The sequence below is a fragment of the Strix uralensis genome, chromosome Z (assembly GCF_047716275.1).
Source record: "Strix uralensis isolate ZFMK-TIS-50842 chromosome Z, bStrUra1, whole genome shotgun sequence".
Lineage (NCBI taxonomy): Eukaryota > Metazoa > Chordata > Aves > Strigiformes > Strigidae > Strix > Strix uralensis.
The window spans coordinates 86,509,269-86,531,736 of record NC_134012.1 but is presented as its reverse complement, the minus strand read 5'-3'; the positions used below and the strand labels follow the sequence as shown (position 1 = coordinate 86,531,736).

Sequence of the window (22,468 nt, the reverse complement as noted above, 5' to 3'; positions counted from 1 at the left end):
ATAAAAGTCAGCCTGCTACATTTTCCGAGCATTTATAACATGGGTAAAATATGTAAGAAAACCACATACAAAAGACTTTGTATTTATTATCAAAAAACACAGCTTCATTATATAGATAATATATATATAAAGGCCAGTTAAACTGTAAAAATGCCAAATAAATAACTTGAAAATTTATGTTCCCATCAATCAGTATCACTTAAGGGTGTATTTTTCAGGTGTTTGCTCTCCAAAGCTTATTATCTTCAATGGGAACCATGGCAAAATTGTTCATGCTACTTGAAAAATGTTCTCCTTGATGTCTCTTAATCTTTTTGCTTTATCTGCTACAAATTTATTTCTCACTAATACACAATACAAAACTGAGCTCTTGAAGAAACAGTCTACTTGTTATAAGAAACAAAATTCAAGGGGAGCTTCTGGAAAAGTGGTCAGATAGAAAAACCTGACAATCATACATGTATTATGGATGGACACACACACAAAAAGATTAAAGTATAAAGAGGACAAAGCTGACCATGTGACAAGCAACAAATGTGCAGGGTGAGGACAGGACACGCAGCATATTGGGCTCTCACAATCCCTACAAGTCCTGAGTAATTGTTCTGAAGCTCATTATTGGCAGACACAAACGATCTGGTCATGCCCCAGAGAGTAACACAAAAATAAACATGAGTGTTTGTTATCCCTGAGGTTCCGGCATAGGCTTCATAGGGTTACACCACTTCAAATGGTAGCGACCTCCCAACGAACGTCTTTGTATTGATCACAACTAAAGCAAACACACGCTTCTCTGTAGGAAGCACAGCAGTTGGTCCAGTTGGTGTTTTCAGTCCATGACAGGATGACAGCTCAAAGGAACCAAACACAAGAACTGAAATAGATATTTTCAAGAGATACTTGTAATATTCTGCAAAACCACAGAGAGGGTGAGGTTCCAAGGCATCTCTGGAGACCACCGAGTTCAAACCCCTGCTCAGAGCAGGCTCAACTGTAGCAGGTTGTTCAAGACTTTGCCTAATGGGTTTTGATATCTCCAAGGATGAAAATTCCATAACCTCTCTGGGCAAGGGCTCAGTCACCCTCACAGTAAAAAAGTTTCTTCTGATGTTTCTTTGTGCCTCCAGTCCTGTCACAGGGCACCACGGAGAAGAGCCTGACTCCATTTTTATTGCTCCTTCCATCAGGTATTTATATACATTGATAAGTTTCCCCTGAGTCTTTTACTCTCCAGGCTGAACTGTTCCTCTCAGCCTCCCCCCATACCAGAGACGCTCCAATCCTTCAGTCATCTTTGTGGCCCTTTGCTGCATTCGCTCTAGTATGTTCATGTCTTCTCTTGCACTGGGCAGCCCAAAACTGGACCCAGTAGTCCAGATGTGCCTCACCAGTGCTCAATAGAGAGGAAGAATCACCTCACTCAGCCTGCTGGCAACACTCTTCCTAATGCAGCCCAGAATGCTGCTGGCCTTTCTGCTGCAAGGGCACATCAACCAGGGCTGCCACCGTACAGTGATCCTAACCTGTTTGGAGAAACCAATTCAATAGCAACTGTGATTTTATTAAAGGCTGCTGAAGGCCGGGTCAGGAAGGAAATCTGGCATCTTCTAAAGGAGCAGGAAATTCTTCTCTGACTCAGTTCCTCCATAAGAAATGGGATAATTTCACTACCTTCTGCAGTCAGAAAGTCTCCATTCACCACCAGTATCAGTAAAAACCACTGAGGAATTTCTTTGTCTCTATTAAGTGACTAAAATAGATGTTTTTTCAAACCTGAATCCCCACACCAATGTAGCATGGGATACAGCTGTGTATCCAAAGAGCCAGTAATAAGCAGTGGGATGTGAAAGCTGGGAGAATGAGTGAGAGTGATGAAACCTTCTTTGCTGCAAGAGACAATGAGACATGGAAATATACCTCAGCATAAATAAAGACCAAATGTCTTCCAAATATGTAAGGGAACAAAGACCAAATGACAGAGGCACAGTTACAATGTCCACAAAGCTAGCATCTAACACTCCCTAATCTTCTCAAAGCGTTCTCTGCTCCTCTGCAGCTTGCAGAGTTCAACCCTTTGGCCCAAACCCTTACTAGGGCTTCCTCACCATGCAAGTCATGCCCTTGTCTTGGCATCAGCCAGTTAATCAGCTCTTTCTTTTCCCCCTTCTGTCCATTTTAGGTGCTGTCTAGTCCTTTGTCCAGCAGTGACTTTCTTGCCCTAATATTCTGCAGGTTTCTTCTGTCTTCCCCATTCTCACTACATCTTATGGCTCCACAGAGGTAAATGGCTCAAACACTCTCACCTCAGATGAAAACAGTAGCAACCCACATGCAACAGGTTCATGCAAGAATGAGAACATCGTGAAACGGGAACAGGAACTAAAAATGCCAGTTGGATGTTCGTGTTCGTGGCTGGAGTACCAGCTGCAATGCCACCATCTCTGCAAATTGTCATCTTCATAAGACAACCTGCTTATTTTTAGAAACATGTTGTCTTCTCCTGTGATTATCTAGAAAGCAGAATATGAAACAGAGCTGAAATATTTCTGTCCCAAGTAACTAATTCTGGCTTCTGCTATCTCTAATTAAACCACAAAAGTTCTGGTACTAGACACTTACTTTCCATCATTTGCAGTTTGACAGGTTTTGTTCATGGTTTTTTTCCTAAAATGATCTTCTACTTGAAATATCTCATGCATGAAAGAATTTAACTTGAGTGAAATCTTCCATGATCTTTGCCCTTAGGATTTTTTTTCAGAAGATTTTTGAACTCCGCAACACAAAGCCAGTATTAGTTTAAAACTTCATATGTGCAATAATGCCTTTGACACATCAGAAGAATCAGAAAGATTTTTATATTTGAAAGCAGCATGCTCAACATTCATGAGATGTTCATTTCCCCTCATTTTAGAAAGACAATTCAAATTGCAAGTTCCAAATGTACACAGGTGTTGATACTTGACTGTACCATCATTTTCACAGGTGCCAGCAATTTTAAATTACTTTAAAAATTGAGAGAGGTGTGAAAAATAATTTGGCTTGAGATTCTTCCTGCCTCAGAGATCCTTCTGTGTGAACTACAGCAGTCTGACTATCCTCTGAGGACACAGGTAAACTCTAAACCACTCAGTGTCCTCTTCTCAGAACAACTACTCTTAACACAACTGCTATCTGCACTGTTATTTAAAAAAAGAGTTTAACTATAAGGTTAATATATATAAATGGAAAGACACCACATCACCACTTGGTGACATGCCGAGAAAGCCAAGTGCAGAATATGTTAGTGTCTGCACGTGGTTTATCTCTTCTAGGTCTAAAAATTATCCAGGATAACTTTTGGCAATGCCAAAAGATCTTTTTAAGAAAACAAAACTGGTGTATTTTGACCAACCAATTACATGGCCAGCAAGTCACTAACAGAAGAAAGGGTTTCTCCCATGGCCCCATAGCTGTCCTCTTCCTTTTGAACAAAAGGCTCCCTGGGTCAATATTGTGTGGATTTCTCTTTCATTGGAGGCCAATATCCTGAGGACCTTTCCTCATGAGTAGTCCTTACTCTTGGGTGTAGTTACACTGCCCTTGGTAGAAGACTGGCGTGAATTTGGTGCATTTCACAATATACACATCTCATCTGGAGAGTTTTATGGATCATCACACACCATATCATTACCTAAGTTTGAGTTAGTTACCTGGTTGTGATGGAGGTTGCCCCTCTAAGCCTTCAATTTTCAGTGGCTTATGCCCTCCTGAAGCAGTTACTTTCAAAGATGAATTCGGTTGTGCTTGTTCTCAGCTCAGTGACTGTGAAAAATCTGAAAAAATAATGTTCATCCTTTGCTGTGGTTTGGATGGTCATGTTATATGAAATAACTAATTTGGTGTTACTAATAACTAATGTGTAAGCATCTTCACTAAAAATAAAAAATAAAGGAAATGAAATTTTGCCTATTCTTGTTCAAAAGTGTTTCCCTTCAGTTGGAATGAATTATGAAGAACAGGTTTTGGGTTTTGTTTGGTTTGTGGGGGTTTTTTAGATAGATCATTTGTTTGCACAGAAAACCATTAGAAAATTTTATTCAAGATCACATAGCTAACATAGTCTCCTGTGCGCCTGGGATTTAGAAAGCCTTTTATTACATGATCACAGATCACTGTTTTACCTTCAATAAATATGGCACCAAATTTTAATAACTTTTTAATATATGAAATAACGAAGTCTGCAAGGACCTCTTCATAGTAATTTACTCAGATTTCAGGCATCTTTAATATATGTTAATAACTTTTTAACATAAGAAAAACTTCTTATAACAATTTATTTTACTGTTTCACTTCATTGTGATGGAAAAGCTGTGAAAAGGCCCTATCAGTCCTGCTTTGAGTCTCCATCATGAAACAATGTTATGCACCTTTTTAATTTTTTTTTTTATTTTCAGTAAGACCACATTAAAGGGATATAAGTGGAATCAGGCACAAGGTTGAGTACCAATATATGCATGATCTGAGGAATAGGAAACTTCCAAATACACTCTCAGCTAACTGATGAGTTTGTGGGGCACTGAAGAGAACCCATCCACCGAAATACTCCATTTTAAGACAACGTGGTACTCTTCTGCTCCTCAGGAAGTCTTTTGGGTGACTGACACTCAGAATCCCTGACATTAAGTTTAAGAAAGTGAATCTGATCGTTGGATGTGCTCACTCCTGACAAGCTGTACACAGTACACAGTGCTGTGCCCTGTCTAGTCCACTGTGTATCTGCCAGAGAAAAAGAGGGGTTTTTTTCTGCAAGGCACGCTGTAAGATATGGAGGCATTCACCTATGCATTATTACTAAGATAATGCCTAGCAGCATTGACTAGAATTGGGGTACAGCTGTGCTGAGCATCCTACAGAATTCCTATTACTGTCTAATGTGGCATGGTTGGAAAAGGATGAAAGCACAAAACCACTTCAACCCTATTTTGAAAACTGAAAATCTGGCCTGGGAAGGACTGGAAAACCCTCAAAGCAAGTCTGTGACAGCCTCAGGACAGAAAGATTTCCCAAGGGTCACTCTAGTGCCTTAACTCCAAAACAATCCCTCTTCTCTAAAGCATCACTGGGAACCCCAATATCTGGTACAGGTATAATTCCACCAATTTTTAAAAATCTCTTGGCTAATTTTACTTTTCTGAACACTGGTGGAAGTCTGTATAGTAGAGGAGGCATTGGCAAAATGGTACCCAAGAAAAACATTTACCAAAAGTTTCCTTTTACATAGGAAGATAGCAATTTCAGGATGGAAAGGACATAACATGTTTTGTTGTGAATAAAGCTAACTAAAACAAGAAAGCATACTTCAAAATGAGTGATTAGCAGTGACATACCAAGTAACATGCTCGAGTGCATCCCCACTGCTGCCCTGGAGTATATTAGGGGAATGCTCATATCTGCGTGAGGTGGTGATGGGATTGATCAGCACTAGCAGGATTTACCAGGAGATAGGCACCAAAGGTACGAGAGCAAGTCCAATCAAAATGAAAATGTCACACAGCATTGTGACATAACTTACACCCAAATATGATAAACAACATATATATATATATATAATTAGTGCTTGGTTGATCTTATTGATGTTGAAGACATCAAACAGTGCAGTCTGATAGCCCGCATTTTGGCCTATGTCTGAAACAATAAAAGAATTATATTAATTTTCCCTCAAATAAATTATTCACACCTTCTTTATTAGTTTTAGCTCACAGATACACACCGTCTCTGTCAGCTCTGCAGCCCTTGTGTTAGGAATCATTCAGCTCTGGACTCATTCCTCTCCTCAGACACTTCACATTCAGCAGCAGATCAACCTCACCCTTGCCATAATAAATTCTGCTTTACGTGCAGAATTTATTATGGCAGTGAATTACAACTTACTGTATTGTTGTTCAAAAAAAAAAAATTGTAATAGTTAAAAAACTCAAATAAGCACCTTCCTTCCTAAAGACTGATACATTTTCCCTATCTGTAGACCTGATTTTCAAGGTAGTTTGACTTATTTTGATACCTAAATAGGGCTAGACTTCCAAAAGTGTTCCATATCCAGCAGCTCTTATTATAGCCAGATTTCCTAAAGAATTCAAGTATTGCAGTGCCAAGTTCTTTGGAAAAAAAGTCATTTACTGTAGTGTTGAACAGGGAGCTGGGCTCTTTTGAAAATCTGGCCCTGATATTGAGTGCTACACTCTTGTAAAGTCTTCAGACTTTAACCAGTCTGATTCCTCCAGCATTTACACACAAAGCCAGTAATGTCTACCATTGTGGACATCTGGGAAATAGATACAATACAAGCCCAATTCTTTGTTTATATTAGTTGGCAAGCATAACATATTTTTTTTTAAAAAAAGGATTCCTAAGCATCAGATATGAATATTTTATTTTCTCCAGGCAGACCAACTCAACACTTTTAATACTTTACAGGGCATTGCAACTTTACACTCTGATACTAACAAAGTAACAGTGCAGTGTAGTGCAACAAGTTCATGCCATGAACATCCATGGGAAATCAGCTAAGTGGTCTGCGCTCTTCCCCATAAACCTCTAAAATCATAGAACCATTAAAATTCAATATTATTGTGTTTATATTAGTAGTAGTATTACACATTGGGGGCTAGGTTTAGGATTTCCAACCTTCAACCAGTTCACTGAAACTTGAAACAGAAGCAGTGAAAATCTGTGTCGTTGCAGAAGGCAAAAGCAAGAAAACAATGTGAAAGCAGCAACAAGAGTGCCAACTTCTGGGAGTACAAGATTTAGAGAATCGCAGCCTACTCTGTTCCCAACCACGCTATTCACCACACAGTGTCTAAGAATTTGCTTTAAGCCCTTCCGAAAGTGACTGCCACCCCATTTCCTTGTATCCAGCAAATGTATCATGTAGCTGTAAATAAATGTTCAAATGAGTTTAGCAGTCATCAGGATGTTTCAAATTTGAGCATGACAGCTTTTTTCCCTGAATTTAAGAAGATGCATTTGTGGCCATTTTACTATATACTTTATTTTTAACTTCACAGACGTATTTCTCACTCTGCTGTTTTCTTGGGATTACAAAATTGATCCTTGTAAGGTGAGCCCTGAACAAAAATCTTGCAAAAATGGAGATGCATGTGACTATTTTCTTTTTCTTTTGACCCACAGGACCTTCCAGTCAGCTCCTGTTATTGAAGATGAACTGGTTTTATCACTTCTCCCTCAATACAACCTTGCTTTCACCTCAGTTACAGTTCTGATACAAGTTTCACTTCTATTGCTATTAAAAAGTCAAACTGAAAGGAAAAAAAAAAAAACTTAAAGAACTTTTTACTATCTCACCTCTTCTTCAGCCACTACTTTTGATGTGCGAGTAAATCAAAGTTCCCTTTCACACTTAATCACCCAGCATGGGATACACTGCAGAACAAGGCAGAGATGTGAGATACATGGAACTATACCTGTTCTGTGTTTTGACAGCAACATTTCACAGTAGGTACCCAGCTGTGGGATTCTTGGAAGCCCGCAATTCCAATAGCCCTTGGCAGAATGCAGATGGGATTTAAATCACATGCTGCTGCACACAAACTGTCTGGGGGATTTCCCTCTTCAAGTCTTGCTACAAGTGGATTTTCACACGTCTGCACAGATTTTGAAAATATAAAACTGGCTACTTCTTATACAGCAAAAAAGGTAGAAAATGGATGACTGAATCAGTCAGTGAACCTGAAATAACATAAGTTATAGAAAAACTAACATAAAAGGTATAACTAACAAAACTAATGTACACACAATGTTATCAGACTAATCTCCTTCACAGTACTACAAATAATTTGTTTCCAAGTTATTAAACTTTTTAAATTCAGTGAATAGGAACACATTTCCACTAGGTCTGTCATGAGTAGGGGAAACAAGTACACCAGTACGGCAGAGGAATCTTTAGAAATATTTACACATTTCCATCCTCAACTTCACATATCTAGTATTTTAATGCAATCTGCTAATCATCTCATTCACAACTACTGTCTATCTAATTTCCTCAAGTACTTAATGGCAGCTATTATGATAACCAAGGATCATGGGACTAGATCCCTAAGAGACAAGGTCAGACCTGTAAAATTAGCCATCTGTCCAGCAAGGGCTTTAAGCTCAGGCTGTATTTAAGTATTAAGTTTCCAACTGTACAGGCATTTTTTTTTCCTCACAACAGCAAGAGAATGCACAATACTCATTAAAAAAACAGCAATAAAAATCTTTTAACACTGTGAAATATATACAAAAAGGGTCTGAAGCTGAGAACACTTTGTGAGCTGAGGCAGAATTTACTAAACGTGTTATATTTTTCATTGATCTGATCCTGGTGAACTCAGTGATAAAAATCGGTGTTGGCCTCAGACTCCAGGATAGTCCGAGTGTTTGAGACAGTCCTGGGTCTTAATATTTTCTCTTAGTGCCATAATTTTTTAAGTATGCAGAATGTCAAACTTCACCATACACTGTGTCGCATCTCACCATTCACATTTTACTTTACGCGGCAGGGGCTGTAAAGGCTGCTCACAGTCCAGGTTTTTAACTTTCAACCACGGAGGACCACGTACCACCACCTGATTAACGTGCAAAAACCCTCCGACAGCTGTGGGAACTCTCTCTCAGGTCACAAGTAATGCTCACCCAGAAGCAGGACCTCGAAGCACCCCACATTACTCTTGATACAGAATAACTACATTTTTGGATGAAATTATTGCTTTCTCAACCATTATTCTTTCACATTCTGCGTGTCTTAGGTTATTCGCTACCACCCATGTAACTGTCACAGCCAAAGCTCAGCCTTGACACCAGGAAACCTGTGACTGGCACAGAGGTTCGCCTGGCTCCTAACTCCGCTCACGCAGCACCACAGGTTACGGGCTCCAGGGAAAAACGGGTAACATTCCCGCCGATTGCTTCCGCACTAGCAGCCGTCGGGTCCTGGTCTGTAACTTGAGTGAACCCACCGGCACTGGGTGTAAAATGCCAGAGAAAACGGGTCCCACACGGACTCTTCCACGGCACGTTCCTCCCGCCGCGGGGGCTCCGGGACCAGCTCGTCTCGCACGGCAGCGCCGCGACCCGACTTCAAAGCGCCCGCGGCCGCCCGAGGAGCGGGCGCTGCCCCGCCACCGCTGCCCGCCCGGCCCGCTGGCCTGTGTCCCCCCACCACCCCCCTCCGCCCTGGCGAACGCCAGTTTCAAGGGACGCGAAACTTCGCGGGATGCGAGCGCGGCGCTGGAAGGGCACCTCCCCAGCCGGGCAGCTCCCCAGCCTGGCGCCGCCGCCCGCCCTACCTGGCCGGCGGGGGATGCTCCTCCGCGGCGCCGCCGCGCACCCGACGCACGAAGCCAGGAGCAGCAGCAGCAGCAGCGGCGGCGGCGGCGGGGCGAGGCAGCGGCGGCGGCGGTGGCAGCGGCCCGGTACCGCCATGGGCGCCGCGTTCCCCCGCCGCCGCCCGGGCCGGGGGGGTGGGGGCCGGAGGCCGCGGGCAAGGGGCGCCGCCGCCCCGGCGCGTCCCCTCAGGGCGGCAGCCGGGCCGGGAGAGGGGATGGGGCCGGCGCGGCGGGGCGCGGAGCGGAGCGGAGCGGCGGGGCTTGCACCCGCGCCGGGCAGGGACGGGGAGGGAAGGAGGGGGAGGGAGGGAGAGGGGGAGGAGGCTGGGTCCGGCCCTTCGGCGGGATTACCGTCGCCCGGGGGGCGGCCGCGACGGCGCTGGGCACGGCTCGGCACCTCCCCCACCGGCCGCCGCCGCCCCCCGCGGCGCAGCCCCCGGCCCGGCCCTAATGGAGGGGTCGAGGTGTCCCCTACCGGGGAGACCCCCGCGGTGGCGGTGACCCCTGCGCAGGCCCTGCCCGCCGGGCGGACACTCGGGACCCCCCCGGGCACGGCGGGGCGCGGTGTCACCCCTTCCACAGCGAGGACCTCCTGCCCATCCCTGCCTTCCCCCTGCGCAAGGGGGTGTCCTCGGCTCCCTCCCGACTGCGGGACCCCAGCTCGGCTGCTTCTCTCCCCAGGGGGTATCAGCATTGACACTTGGGTTCATGGTTTCTTCCTTTTTTTCCCTAGTTTCCCTGGGAGGGACTGGGCTGAAGTAGGAGCCGAGTGCGAGGGTGAAGGCAAAGCTACGAGAGGATTCAGTGAGGAAGTTGTTGCTGAGTTAAGAGGATAAATAAATCCTCCCAGATGGAGGCTGAGACCTATCCAGCCACTCAGACTGATATAGAAACCCCTGTGGAGATTAGAGAGGATGGGGAGGGCTGGGGGAGGAACGCAAGGGGAAGCTGCAGAGTTTGAGGATCCCAGGAAAAAACAGGAAGGGACGAGCAAGAAGGAACCCAAAGCATCCTGTCTAAGCAATATAGCATTGATGGAACGAAAGACCAAATCCATTTGGTCCAGTATCCCATCTTTGAGATTTAACAGACAGAGAAAGGTGCAGAAAACTTCGTATTAGGCAGATGTGGGATTATCTACCTCTGTTTTAGGTCTCATCCTAATCTTGGATAGTTAGAGATCAGTTTAAACCCTGAAATATCAGAGTTTTATGTCTTGAGGGTTTGTGGGGGCTTTGTTTTGAAAATGAGCTTCATTTGTTTGTTTTGCTGTTCACTTTGATAACTTAGAGTGGGTTTGATGTCCAAATAAATGATGCATGTTTATACAGTCCCTTTTTGAATTTTATTAAATTCGTAACACTGATACTCTCTGCAATGAGATCCAGGCTGTAATTTTGTGACGTGGGGAGAAAACAGGAGATCAGAAGAAAAGCTGTTCTTTATGCGGGAACAGTGCCGAGACAGGAAAATAAGGAAAGCTGTAGCTTTTTGGGGTACGAGAGGAGGCAAGGAAATGGTGATTAAATCCTTTTGGATGGAAGATCAGAGGAGGGGAGTTGGGAGCCTGTATCCTGTACAGGCTGTACAAGCACCGCAAGTACCTCAGGAAGAAGTTGGAGGCGGAAACCACAGGAGATGCTGGAGAGGACAGCCCTTGCGTCCCTCAGGGACAAGGCGAAGAGACAGAAACCTGGTCCCTTTAGAAGGGGCAGCATGCAAGTCTCAGAGTGATCCCTGGCAGGAGAGCATGCTTAAGGCTGCAGGAATTAGACATGAGGAGTAGTTCTGTTAGCGTATTTAGGATTCCAGTGGTGTCTCTTTCACACCCTCATCAGCCTGCCTTTGCAGAGCTGGAGGGATTGCAGCACGTGTGAGAGAAGTGCAGGGCCCATGGCAGGAATTCCCAGCAGGGTGAGGGACTGCAGGGCATTGTGCAACTGCAGCTCACAAGGCAGAGAATGAACTCTGGACTCCACATCTGCCCACAAGTCACACAGGATTGCTCACTCGTCTGTAAAAGATGGCAGAGAGATCACAGCCAGGGGTGGAGAAAAACTGTCTGTCCTTTATATATGGTCCAAGCAATTGTTATTTGTACAGCATGCTGTCATCAAATACATTACTACTTCTGCTTTTCATCTTCCTTGATCTTCCTTCCTTCCTTCTTTCACTCCTCTAACTCTGTGTCATCTTTTCTCTGACTTCTTTTTCTGTCAGCACTTGTATTGGCCACATCTTCTCCCTTACATACGCCTATCTACCAAAAGTAATCTGTGCTTAAGTAGTAGTTGGACATATTGAGACCAAGTTGATTGTATCACAAAAGTTCATACCACTGAGTTCCAGGCAGTTGTAAGATTCAGACGGATTTTGTAATTTTAATTACAGTTTTAGAATATTATCTCTGCAGCCATGCAAGCTGGAAACCTGCCTCTGCTAGGATGGAGTGGGATATTTAGTTCTGGGTGTATAGATAGGTGCTCTTCTTGAAAATCAGAATCATTGAATGGTTTGGGTTGGAAGGGACCTTAAAGACCATCTAGTTCCAACCCCCCTGCCATGGGCAGGGACACCTTCCACTAGACCAGGTTGCTCAAAGCCCCGTCCAGCCTGGCCTTGAACACTGCCAGGGACTGAGCAGCCACAGCTTCTCTGGGCAACCTGTTCCAGTGTCTCACCACCCTCACAGTAAAGAATTTCTTCTTTATATCTAATCTAAGTCTACCCTCTGTCAGTTTAAAACCATTAGCCCTTGTCCTATCCTTACACTCCCTGATAAAGAGTCCCTCCCCATCTTTCCTGTAGCCCCTTTAAGTACTGGAAGGCCACTATAAGGTCTCCTTGGAGCCTTCTCTTCTCCAGGCTGAACAACCCAACTCTTTCATAATGGAGGTGCTCCAGTCCCCTGATCCATCTTTGTGGCCTCCTCTGGACCTGCTCAACAAGTCCATGTCCTTCTTATGCTGGGGGGCTCCAGAGCTGGACACAGTACTCCAGGTTGGGTCTCACGAGAGTGGAGCAGAGGGGGAGAATCCCCTCCCTTGATCTGCTGGTCACACTTCTCTTGATGCAGCCCAGGATATGGTTGGCTTTCTGGGCTGCAGGCACACATTGCTGGCTTATATTCAGTTTTCCATCCACTAATACCCCCAAGTCCTTCTCCATAGGGCTGCTCTCAATCCACTCATCACCCAGCCTGTATCTGTGCTTGGGATTCCCCTGTCCCATGTGCAGGTCCTTGCATTTGGCCTTGTTGAACTTCATGAGGGGTACCAACATCATACCAACAAAGGTAATCCATCGCAAGCCCATTAAAATCTCTCTAAATAACAGAACAAATCCCAGTGGCTTTCTCACTGGTAAGGTTTTAACACTCTCCTCATTGTCATAGTCCTCAGTTGGCTTCCAGTAGCATACTGATTAACATGAATAACTCTTGGCACACATTTGTTATTGCAACCTCTCTCCAGAGGAAGAAGCATTTTAGTGGAGTATCTGGACTTAAAACTTGGAATTAGGGTTAAAAGATAAATGTACACCTTGCTGTTCATTGATCTGGGAGAAGGCAAATGAGTGAAGTGTACCATGTACTTCTGACAGTGCAGAGTGTCAGTCTCAGACCAAATTCTGAGATACATCATCCTCTTACAGATAAAAAAATTACCTTTAACATGGAGGACTCTGCTGTGCCAGAGGAGCACAGTTGTTACTAATGACACACCATGGCTGCGTATTCATCCAACTGCTCCTCCTCCTTACCTGAAACTTGTTTTTTTCTGGATTCAGCTTTAATCAGTGGTTTGTGATTGGATTCAGCCTCAGAACCATCTCTATGCCAGTGATGAGATTTGTTTGCCATTGAGAGTATGTAGATCTGTAAACTATCCATCATGGGCCTGGGTCACCAGTGGTTGTATATAGTTGTTGAGAAAGGCTGAGACACAGTCTTTTGGAAGTCCCTAAGTCCAGGAGTCCAGTGACAGTGGAGGCAGTTTTCCATCATTATCTGTTGAACCCACTCCACTGGGGAAGATGCTAACTAAACCAGCACATTAATTTGGATATACTAAACCTGTGTTCAGGTCAAATATTCCTTCCTTTCTTCCATAGCGTAGCTATGGGAGGGAATCAGGCTCCCGTCCACATAGTTTCTTACTCCAGGAAGCAAAGGGATACAACAGAGAGCACAGAGTTTTTCCCTCATATCTCTTCTCTAAGAGGCAACACATGTTGCCACAGGAACAGGAATAAACAGAATGATGTCCTGGGCAGGCAGGACAAATGCTCTCTTGTAGTTCTGTGTACCCAGAACCCTCTAAAAGCTCTACATCCAGAAGAGTTGACTTTATTCAGCTTGCAACTGCATTATACTAGTATGTCACATGTGACTTGCAAGTGCTGAAATCAAGAGCCACCCTTTTTTTTTGAAAAGATAAAAATAGATATGAAACTACAGCACCAAACGTTCAAACATGCCCATATCCCCCCTTTCAGGTTTTGGAGGTCCAGTGTAACATGACTTCATTTTTTGAGTAAATTTTATAGTTGACACATCAAGTCTCATGATGAAACAAAGTTTTTTTAGCAGATATGTAGGCCGTTATTAATTCACAGTAAAAACCAGATCCCTACAATTGTTTTCAACACCTGATTTTACAATAAATCACTGAGGAAGGAGTTTGCTGTGAAAGAAGCTACAACAGGATGTTTACCCCAAAACTATTTGGTAAAAGCGAGGAAGCCTTTCTCTGTGGGCAATTAAGTGAGCAGACGGTGAGACTGGAGAGCATAGGAGTCTGGCCGGTGGGGTTAGCAGGCTTTTCCACTGTGATTCATGGTGGGAAAAAAGCCACGTCTTTGCCCTGGGGCTTGTCCTCACTTGAAAGATATTTGGGATTAAAGGAGCATATAAATTTATAGCATTTTCCAGAGTAACTCCGTATGTGGACACATTTCGTCCAAAAGAAGATTAAAAGAAAACCAGTGAAGAAGTCTTTTGAGGTAGAAGTATAAAAATGGATACATCTATAATGAAATGGGATATATTACACCTTTATAGTTCTTTTTATGATGACAGTTTAGGGTTCAGTTTAGGAGATGAGGAATCTGTATATTTTCGTAATTATGAAGAATGGATTTTTCTTTCTTTAACTAAAGCCTCAAAAACCTCGTTGTTTTCCCTCTTTTTTTCATTAATAATCTGCAACTTTTTAAAAGAAAAATTCTGAATTTGTGTCATTGTGTCAATTTGTCCATAATACACTATAGATTTTTGTCAGAAATTTGTCTGGTTTCTCTTGAAAGAAGTGCATAAACTGTTGACGTTTTAAGGTCCTCTTAGTACGCCAGGGTCATTCTACCTATTTTACCATCCTGATATTAATTCCAACATGAGATACTGACTATGAGTTACACCAATCTATATATGTGTTATATAGAATTATATAGAAGTGAGAATCTTTTTGTTGCCTTCAGCAACTTCATAAATTTATGGAAAATAGAAGGACCATTACCCACCAGTTTTCCAATACAAACCTCATAAACGTAAATGTCTCTTAAAACTAGAAAACTTTATTTTAGCAGATCATGTTTAGTTTTACAGCAATAACAAACAAATCACAGTAATCTGTATCTTATTATAATTTAATTAGAAAACAGTAATGTTTCATGAATGTATATATTTGTTGCTTCTACTAATCATTATAATAAATAATTTTCTAACTGGTAAAAAACCAAATAATTAATTACTTTGCAATATAATGGCTGTTTACATTTATTATTTCATTTATCACAAAATGCCATAGACGTGCATGGAGTGCATATTACAATATGCCATCTAAAGTCATAACTCTTCTGCATATGCTGTTTCCCTCTGGCTTAACTAAGTAGAGTGTCTTGGCTAGACCTGTTTCGGATTGCACAGAGGATGGTCATTGAGAGTATTTAAAAGATTTTTAGTGCCTAGGGCACCAGAGAAGTCTACAACGCATACTTAGAGCAGCTTTATCCACATGAAAAAGTGGCACTGCAGCCAGCGTACATCTGAACAGATCAGGAATGAAGTTCAGGCTGCCCAACAAACTCAAGGAGAAAGGGTCATGGAAACTAGTTTCCCTGCAGAGTTGGTAGGGTTTCTTCTTTAGGATATTATTAGAAAACACATAAAGGTTAATGTAAGTTTAAACTACCTCAAAATGGTGAAGGAATGAGTTTATCCTATTAGCTTTTCCTATTATCCTATTATCCTATAACTTCTGAGACCATCTACTTACTTTAGATCTGGGTCTGAACCGAGCCTTCAAGGCTCTTGTCCTCTCCCTGTTTTCCACCAGACAGTCTATGGAGCCTAGATTTTATTCATTTGGAACACAAAACTAAAACAAACTCTGCCTGTCATTTACTCATGTTTTAATATAGAAACAACCATACATCAGAGACATACTATACATTTACACATATTAAATGCTGAAAATGCAAAACCAAGCAAAGCAGCATAAGTTTTCTGTCTTGTCACATCAATAAATATTTGCCATATATTCACCAAACTGACAGTTTAAGCCCATTACACTTTCCAAGGACTCAGTCTTTCTCTCCTCCATTGTCTCTCAAATGAATTGGCTGTGGCATAGCCAGAAAGATAATACACATGACCAACTCATACATCTGCAAGCGATAATTGTACTACAAAGGGCCTCTACTGACCACATGTGCATCAGATGAGAGTCTTCAGTCCTCTTTCTTTATGCTGTCAGCTCCATCCCCCAATCTCCGTGCTTCCTACTGTATTTCAGGCTATTTTTATTAATTACATTTCACCAGTTACTTGTACTGTATCAGGATTTACAAACCCCAGTCAAGACTAGTAGTTCTACACACAGGGACAAATAACATAAAAATCCTTGTTGTGCCCAAAACTTTCAAGCATGCGACAAGTAAATGCTGAGAACAGGAAGAATGGGAAGATGGTAAGCAACCAGAAAAATAAAAGTCAAACCCCTGCATTCACCTGGCCAGTATAAATCATTACATTCCTCATTGTTATCTCACTCTTTTGCCCTCACTCATTTTCACTTTTTTATGCCACATCAGTATTTATCATGTTATGAAGTGCTCTTTCCTAACATGCTATACATTTTTATTAGTCACAGGATGACACCTTGCCAAGCACAGCAGTATATTTATAATCAAGAATTAGTATATATTACAGTCTTAAAATAATAGGATTATACCAGATAAAATTTTAACATTTCTTTCTTTCACTTGTGGGCTAACTTTACTACTTTTTTAAAATTTAAAATCATGGAATCATAGAACACCAGGTGGAAGGGACCAGAAGGGACCTCAAGGAACATGTGGTCTAACATTTCTTGGTAAAAGCATGGTCTAGACAAGATGACCCAGCACCTGGTCCAGCTGAATCTTAAAAGTGTCCAATGTTGAGGAATCCACCACTTCCCTGGGGACATTTTTCCGGTGGCTGATTATTCTCATTGTGAAAAATTTTCCTCTTGTGTCCAATCACAATTTCCAGAGGAGTAACTTGTACCCATTACTCCTCGTCTTTTCCATGTGACTCCCTGTAAAAATGTAGTCTCCATCTTCTTTGTAACCACCCTTTAAATACCAGAACATGGTGATAAGGTCTCCCCTAAGCCTTCTCTTCTCAAGGCTGAACAAACCCAATTCTCTCAGACCTTCGTGATATGGCAGGCTTCCCAGCCCCTTGATCATCTTTGTGGCCCTCCCTCTGGACCCTCTCCAGCCTGTCCACATCTTTTTTGTATAGTGGGGACCAAAACTGAACACAGTATTCTAGGTGTGGCCTAACAAGTGCTGAGCAGAGTAGGACAATGACTTCTTTATCTCTGCCGATGATGCCTTTGTTGATGCAACCCAGAATCCTGTTGGCTTCCTTTGCCTCTGCATCACACTGTTCACTCCTATTGAGTTTGTTGTCCAACCAGGACCCCCAGGTTCCTTTCCACACACCTGTTCCCCAGCCGGGTAGATCCCAGCCTGTGCTGCACTCCTGGATTATATTTTCCCAGGTGCAAGACCTTACACTCATCCTTGCGAAATTCGTAAGGTTCTTGTTAGGCCACTCATCCAGCCTATCCAGGTCTTCCTGCAGGGTAGTTATGAGATTAGCAGTGAGCACCATTCACTTGTGCCAGTGCTCCAAAATGGATGTTGTACTCTATGTGTTCAAATCCTAAAGTTTTATCCTGCAAGCTTCTCTTTGTAAATAGTACCATTTCTTACTTGGATAGCAAATAATTTTACACCACTTTGGTCATGGATTAGGATGCCAGTATGGTACAAATGCCCAAAATAAGCTCCAAAGATCACTCAATCTGAGTAAATTTAACCTCAAGATAGGTAGATTCATAAACACAAGGAGCCACTTGGAAATAGGGTGAGCAATAGGAGTGGTAGCTTGTGGAAGCCAAATCTTACACTTGTGGTTTATGAGAAAGTTGTTGAGTTACTCTTTCTATCAGTCAGAGTTGTTGTGGATTTATAGGTTCCAGTTTTAATAACTTTGTTTTCCTTCTCCTTTTATCTTCTTTGGCTAGGTGTTGGTAAGGTGGAGAAAGTATTGTCTGGAGCACACAGCGTTCTTTATATTGTCCCTTATTCAGCTCACAAAGAAACAACAGAAGCACAAAGACGCAAATTCCAAAAAATTCTCACCTAAGAATCTAAGTATATTGTTATGTATCTCTCTCACCATCTCATCTCAGATAGGTCAATATTTGCCAGTTTTATTCCTGGTGATTTAATGGAGCACATTCTTCTCATCTTGTTGACAAGTCAATTCTTGCCAGACTTTGGGCCTATGGTAAATGTAATGAAAAGCTGTAGAAGGGAGAAATGAGCTCTTTTACAAATCTAAGTGTTGCTTTAGACACTCATATACCTTACTTACACCAAATATTACATATTCAGTATTTGCAAGTGTGGGAGGAGTTGGGGAAATGATGTATTGCCCAATATAAGCTTCTTTTCTTTCTTTTGTTTATGATGATGATATAAAGAAAAATGAATGATCCACAGTGCTTTGAGGAGTTCAGGGCACCATCTTCATATTCATTTTTGCATTTCAGTCTTTCTGCTGCTCTCAAAGAAATATGACTTCAAAGACTGACTTTCATTGTTTTTCTATTTAATGTAGTATGTATGCTCTTCCCATCCTCTCAACCATTAACCTCATAGACTGGTATATAGCTCCTGCTTATGATATAATCTCCTGGGGTATTTCCTCCACTTTTCTGATCCGGATTTCAGAATGAGGAAAGAAGAGATGGATCACAAAGAACCGTTCAGTATTTACAGTGAACTCCATGCATCTTTGGACTTACATAGTTTATTTACAGTGAATAAGGGGGACAGGGCACAAATTCTGCAGAAGTAACACATAAAAGTACCACAGTTCTTAGCTTTTCCAACTTTACTGTTAATTCCCATTCTGTTGGAAAGAGTACCCATATGGTAAAGGCAAGTGCACTACTGTCTGCTTCTGCTCTGCGTGCAGAAGGAATGTGGTTCTCATTAATCTCTGCTAGGCAAAAGTGAAGTCTGAAGGGGAGAATACTACTCCAACTTTGTTACTTACACCTTATGTTGATGACACTCCTGTGAGACGAGTGACAGGGAGAAGGACGAATGTATGCAACTTCATTTCCTTTACTCACTAATACCTATTCATTATCCCCCAGTGAATTGCCTGTTTCTTCATGAATCTCACCACCCTCCTTACTTGCAGGAAAGAGCAGTAAAGGATGGATTTGTAGCATTGACACTTCTGAGAAGGCTATTGAAGAAATGGAAGAAAACAAGATCTGTTAGTTCACTCAGTCAGTCTCTTCTGCTCCTTCCATAGGGAAATGTAAGCACTGGAGAAAACAGCAGAAGTTTTAAGAAATTGATTTTTTTTTTTCTAATTCAGAGGACCAAGGAGAAAACTGCAGAATGAGCACCACATACCTCTTAGGAGCCCAGTCATGTTCTTGAAGTCTCAGTTTTTGAACAGATCACCCTGGATGCAACACACTCTGTCACATACCAGTTCACCTCTGGGACTTGACATTAAAAAACCCACTTGTAGGCATCACATGGTCTCCCAATTTGGATGACTTCAAAAGACAAGAGGTGTCCAATTAATTTTGTGCACTGATTTATCTAAGATGTTCCTCCTCTGTCTCTTTCTGAAGATCACTGAAAACTTCACTTGCCACAGATTAATTCACTGTCTCGGAAACACAGAGAGGATACTGTAGAGTTAATTCCAGCTGTCTTGGAACCTGATAAGCCTTTAAGAAGATTTTGAAAAATCATAAAACTTTTAAATGATCTTTAAAAGCAGTTTTTCATATTTGTCCTAACAGAGTAATAATACTTCCTTAAAAATAGTAGGTAGCAAGATCCAAATTAAGATACTGACAGTGCCAAGATAGGATTATATGCTGAAGAAATTGTGAAACCTTTAACTTTTTCATTTCTGCCCAAGAAAACACAAGAAAGTCACATTGTTTATTTTGTAAGCCTAACTTGAAATAATCTTACCTCGTTCTTGTCATCAGAAAAGCCCTCTGCTTGAATAAATATGAAACTAGTGGGTTAGTGAGGTACTCACTTTACCATAAAAACATGATTCTTATTCTCTGGGCTGAAAGATGTTTTATAGCAATACAGCAATTTCCCTTTACTTCACCTGCACAGGGTAATACCGATGTACCACCAAACCCTTGAGGACAAGTTCATCTGTCGTTATTAAGCATGATGGTTTGGAGGCAACTACTGGCACATGAACAGCTCAGACTGTTAATATATGGGACCTGAGAGACTCTTTGTTTCCCAGAGAGCACAAGACCAAATGAACTTTTGAGTAGTCATAGAGCAGCAGATTTTATGGACTAGGAAAAGTCATCAGCCAGCTTTGCTTTTATTCATAATGGCTGTGTAGTGGATTCATATTTCAGGTCTCAATTGTTTTGTCAGGTTGCAAAACACTACAAGGAAAATGGTGCTGGTCTGTAATGCAGTTTCAGAAGACGAAGGTACCATTCTGTTAATGTAATCATAACTCTGAAGGTAGCAAATAGTTTCTGTGCAGGGCAGCTGTACACACACACATTACGTGTGATATCCATGTTAGTATATATAAAGCTACCTCAAGTATGGGTTAGCTGTGCTTGCCCTCTGGCCTGTTTCTGCACCTCAATTTCCTTTGACTTTGAAATCCAAGGCCGGATGTTTTACAGCACAGTTATCTAATGCCAAGGATCAGTTTTGATGCATGAATTTCCACTCAACGTTCCTGTCATGCTGTAGGGTGGGTGGGGTGTAGGACAGTGTGCTACTGCTTTTATATCCATTATTTTCCTGAAACACCCCAGTTTCAGTGCTGACCATCTTGCTCTTTGTTGCTCTGCTACCCACTGCTGAGAAAAATGGCATTGCAAGTGCAGGGGTGAAGTCACTGTGAGGGAGTGAGCTTGGACTCAAACTTACAGATGAAATTTCTGGAGAAGACCATGCAGATTCCTGCCAGTATCAACTGGGAGAAGAGCACGGTGCCACTGAGAGCAGCTGAAGAACTCCTCACCTAGTGAGGATATTAAGAGGGGCACAATGAGACAGCTGTCCCCTTGCCATGAACCTACTGATTTATTTCCTCACAGAGAAAGTGAAAAGAAAGGTATATTCAGCTTGTAATTAGAATGTGAGATCTTCCCTTATCTAACTTAGCATTTGTTATTATTGATCTGATATGACAAGACACATTGTTTGTAACTTGGAGCATATAGTTGTGCAAATCTTATTAAGGGAGTTGCCTTACTGGGCTTGATTCAAAGCTGCTAAAGCTAACAGAAAGACTTTTAACGATTTCAGTGGACTTTGCATTTGTCAAGTGAATGTTGAGGGACTTAGGCATACCACTCTGTTCCTATTGCAGCTGAACTCATGGCAGAAGTGGCAGCTGCCACAGTTGGGAAACTTCCCTTCATATATTCTGGTCTATGCACACACACAGGACTTCCTCTTCAGCTACCAAACAGTATGAAGGTCTCTGATCTACAGTGCTCTCCACACAGCAACTAGCAAAACGCTGTGTAGTCTTAGTGAGTCCAGAAATCTCATGTGGACACTGGAAGAAGAACCCATCAAATTTACTTTCTAACAAAAAGTTAAGAAACAACAAATTATGCTTTGGCATCCCAAGACAAGAGAGGGAGGAAGCTATTGACCCAATGCCCTTTCTTCAGTTCTTCAGGTGTACATGTTACAAACTAATAGCATTTCCTATATAGTCTTAATATCTGCACAGATACGATGCAACAAGGATAGTAAAGTTAAGGCTGAACTAAATCAGTTGTAAGATTGAAAGTAAAGAGCTAGAGGGAAAAATAAAATAATAAGTTTGGGTTCTTTTAAGATTCTATATTATAAGAATTGAGAACTTCACATTTTTGAGAGACTTTCTTATAATAATCCACATCTTTTTAAAACTGTTTTGGATTACAGTACCCTGTGATACAATTTCATTAGTACTACTGTGGTTTTGTCCAGGTTTTCCTTTCAGAAGCACATCTGAGTGTGCATTGTAGTGCCTGCTCTGCTTGTACAAAGAGCATATGTACTAGATGGGATGTGGATACTTGTTGTGGTTTATCCACAGCACCACACAGCCACTTGCTCTCTCCCCCCATGGTGGGATGGTGAAGAGAAGTGGAAGAGTAAAAGTGAGAAAACTCATGGCTTTGAGATAAAGACACATGTAAGGGAAGGCAAACACCATCACTCCGAATGTCCCCTCCTCCCTTCTTCTTCCCCCAGCTTTATATGCTGAGCATGACATCATATAGTATGGGATATGCCTTAGGTCAGTTGAGGTCACCTGTCCCGGCTGTGTGCCCTCCCAACTTCTTGTGCACTCCCAGCCTGCTCACTGGTGGGGTTTTGTGAAGAGCAGAAAAGGCCTTGCCTCTGTGTAAGCACTGCTCATCAATAACTGAAACATCTCAGTGTTAACACTGTTTTCACCACAAATCCAAACCATAGCCCCATACTAGATACTACAAAGAAAATTAACTCTA

General features: G+C 42.1%; 1 protein-coding gene across 2 annotated transcripts in view; it reads right to left on the bottom strand.

Moving 5' to 3' along the window:
• The window catches only part of EGFLAM (EGF like, fibronectin type III and laminin G domains), a 79,341-nt gene extending 69,706 nt beyond the window's left edge, over window positions 1–9,635 (bottom strand). For both annotated transcript variants that reach the window (XM_074855035.1, XM_074855036.1), the window contains exon 1: window positions 9,327–9,635. In XM_074855035.1, the coding sequence (XP_074711136.1) occupies window positions 9,327–9,462 (136 nt within the window). In that variant the 5' untranslated portion in view covers window positions 9,463–9,635. The remainder of the gene's footprint in view (window positions 1–9,326) is intronic.
• Between the last annotated feature and the right edge of the window lie 12,833 nt (window positions 9,636–22,468).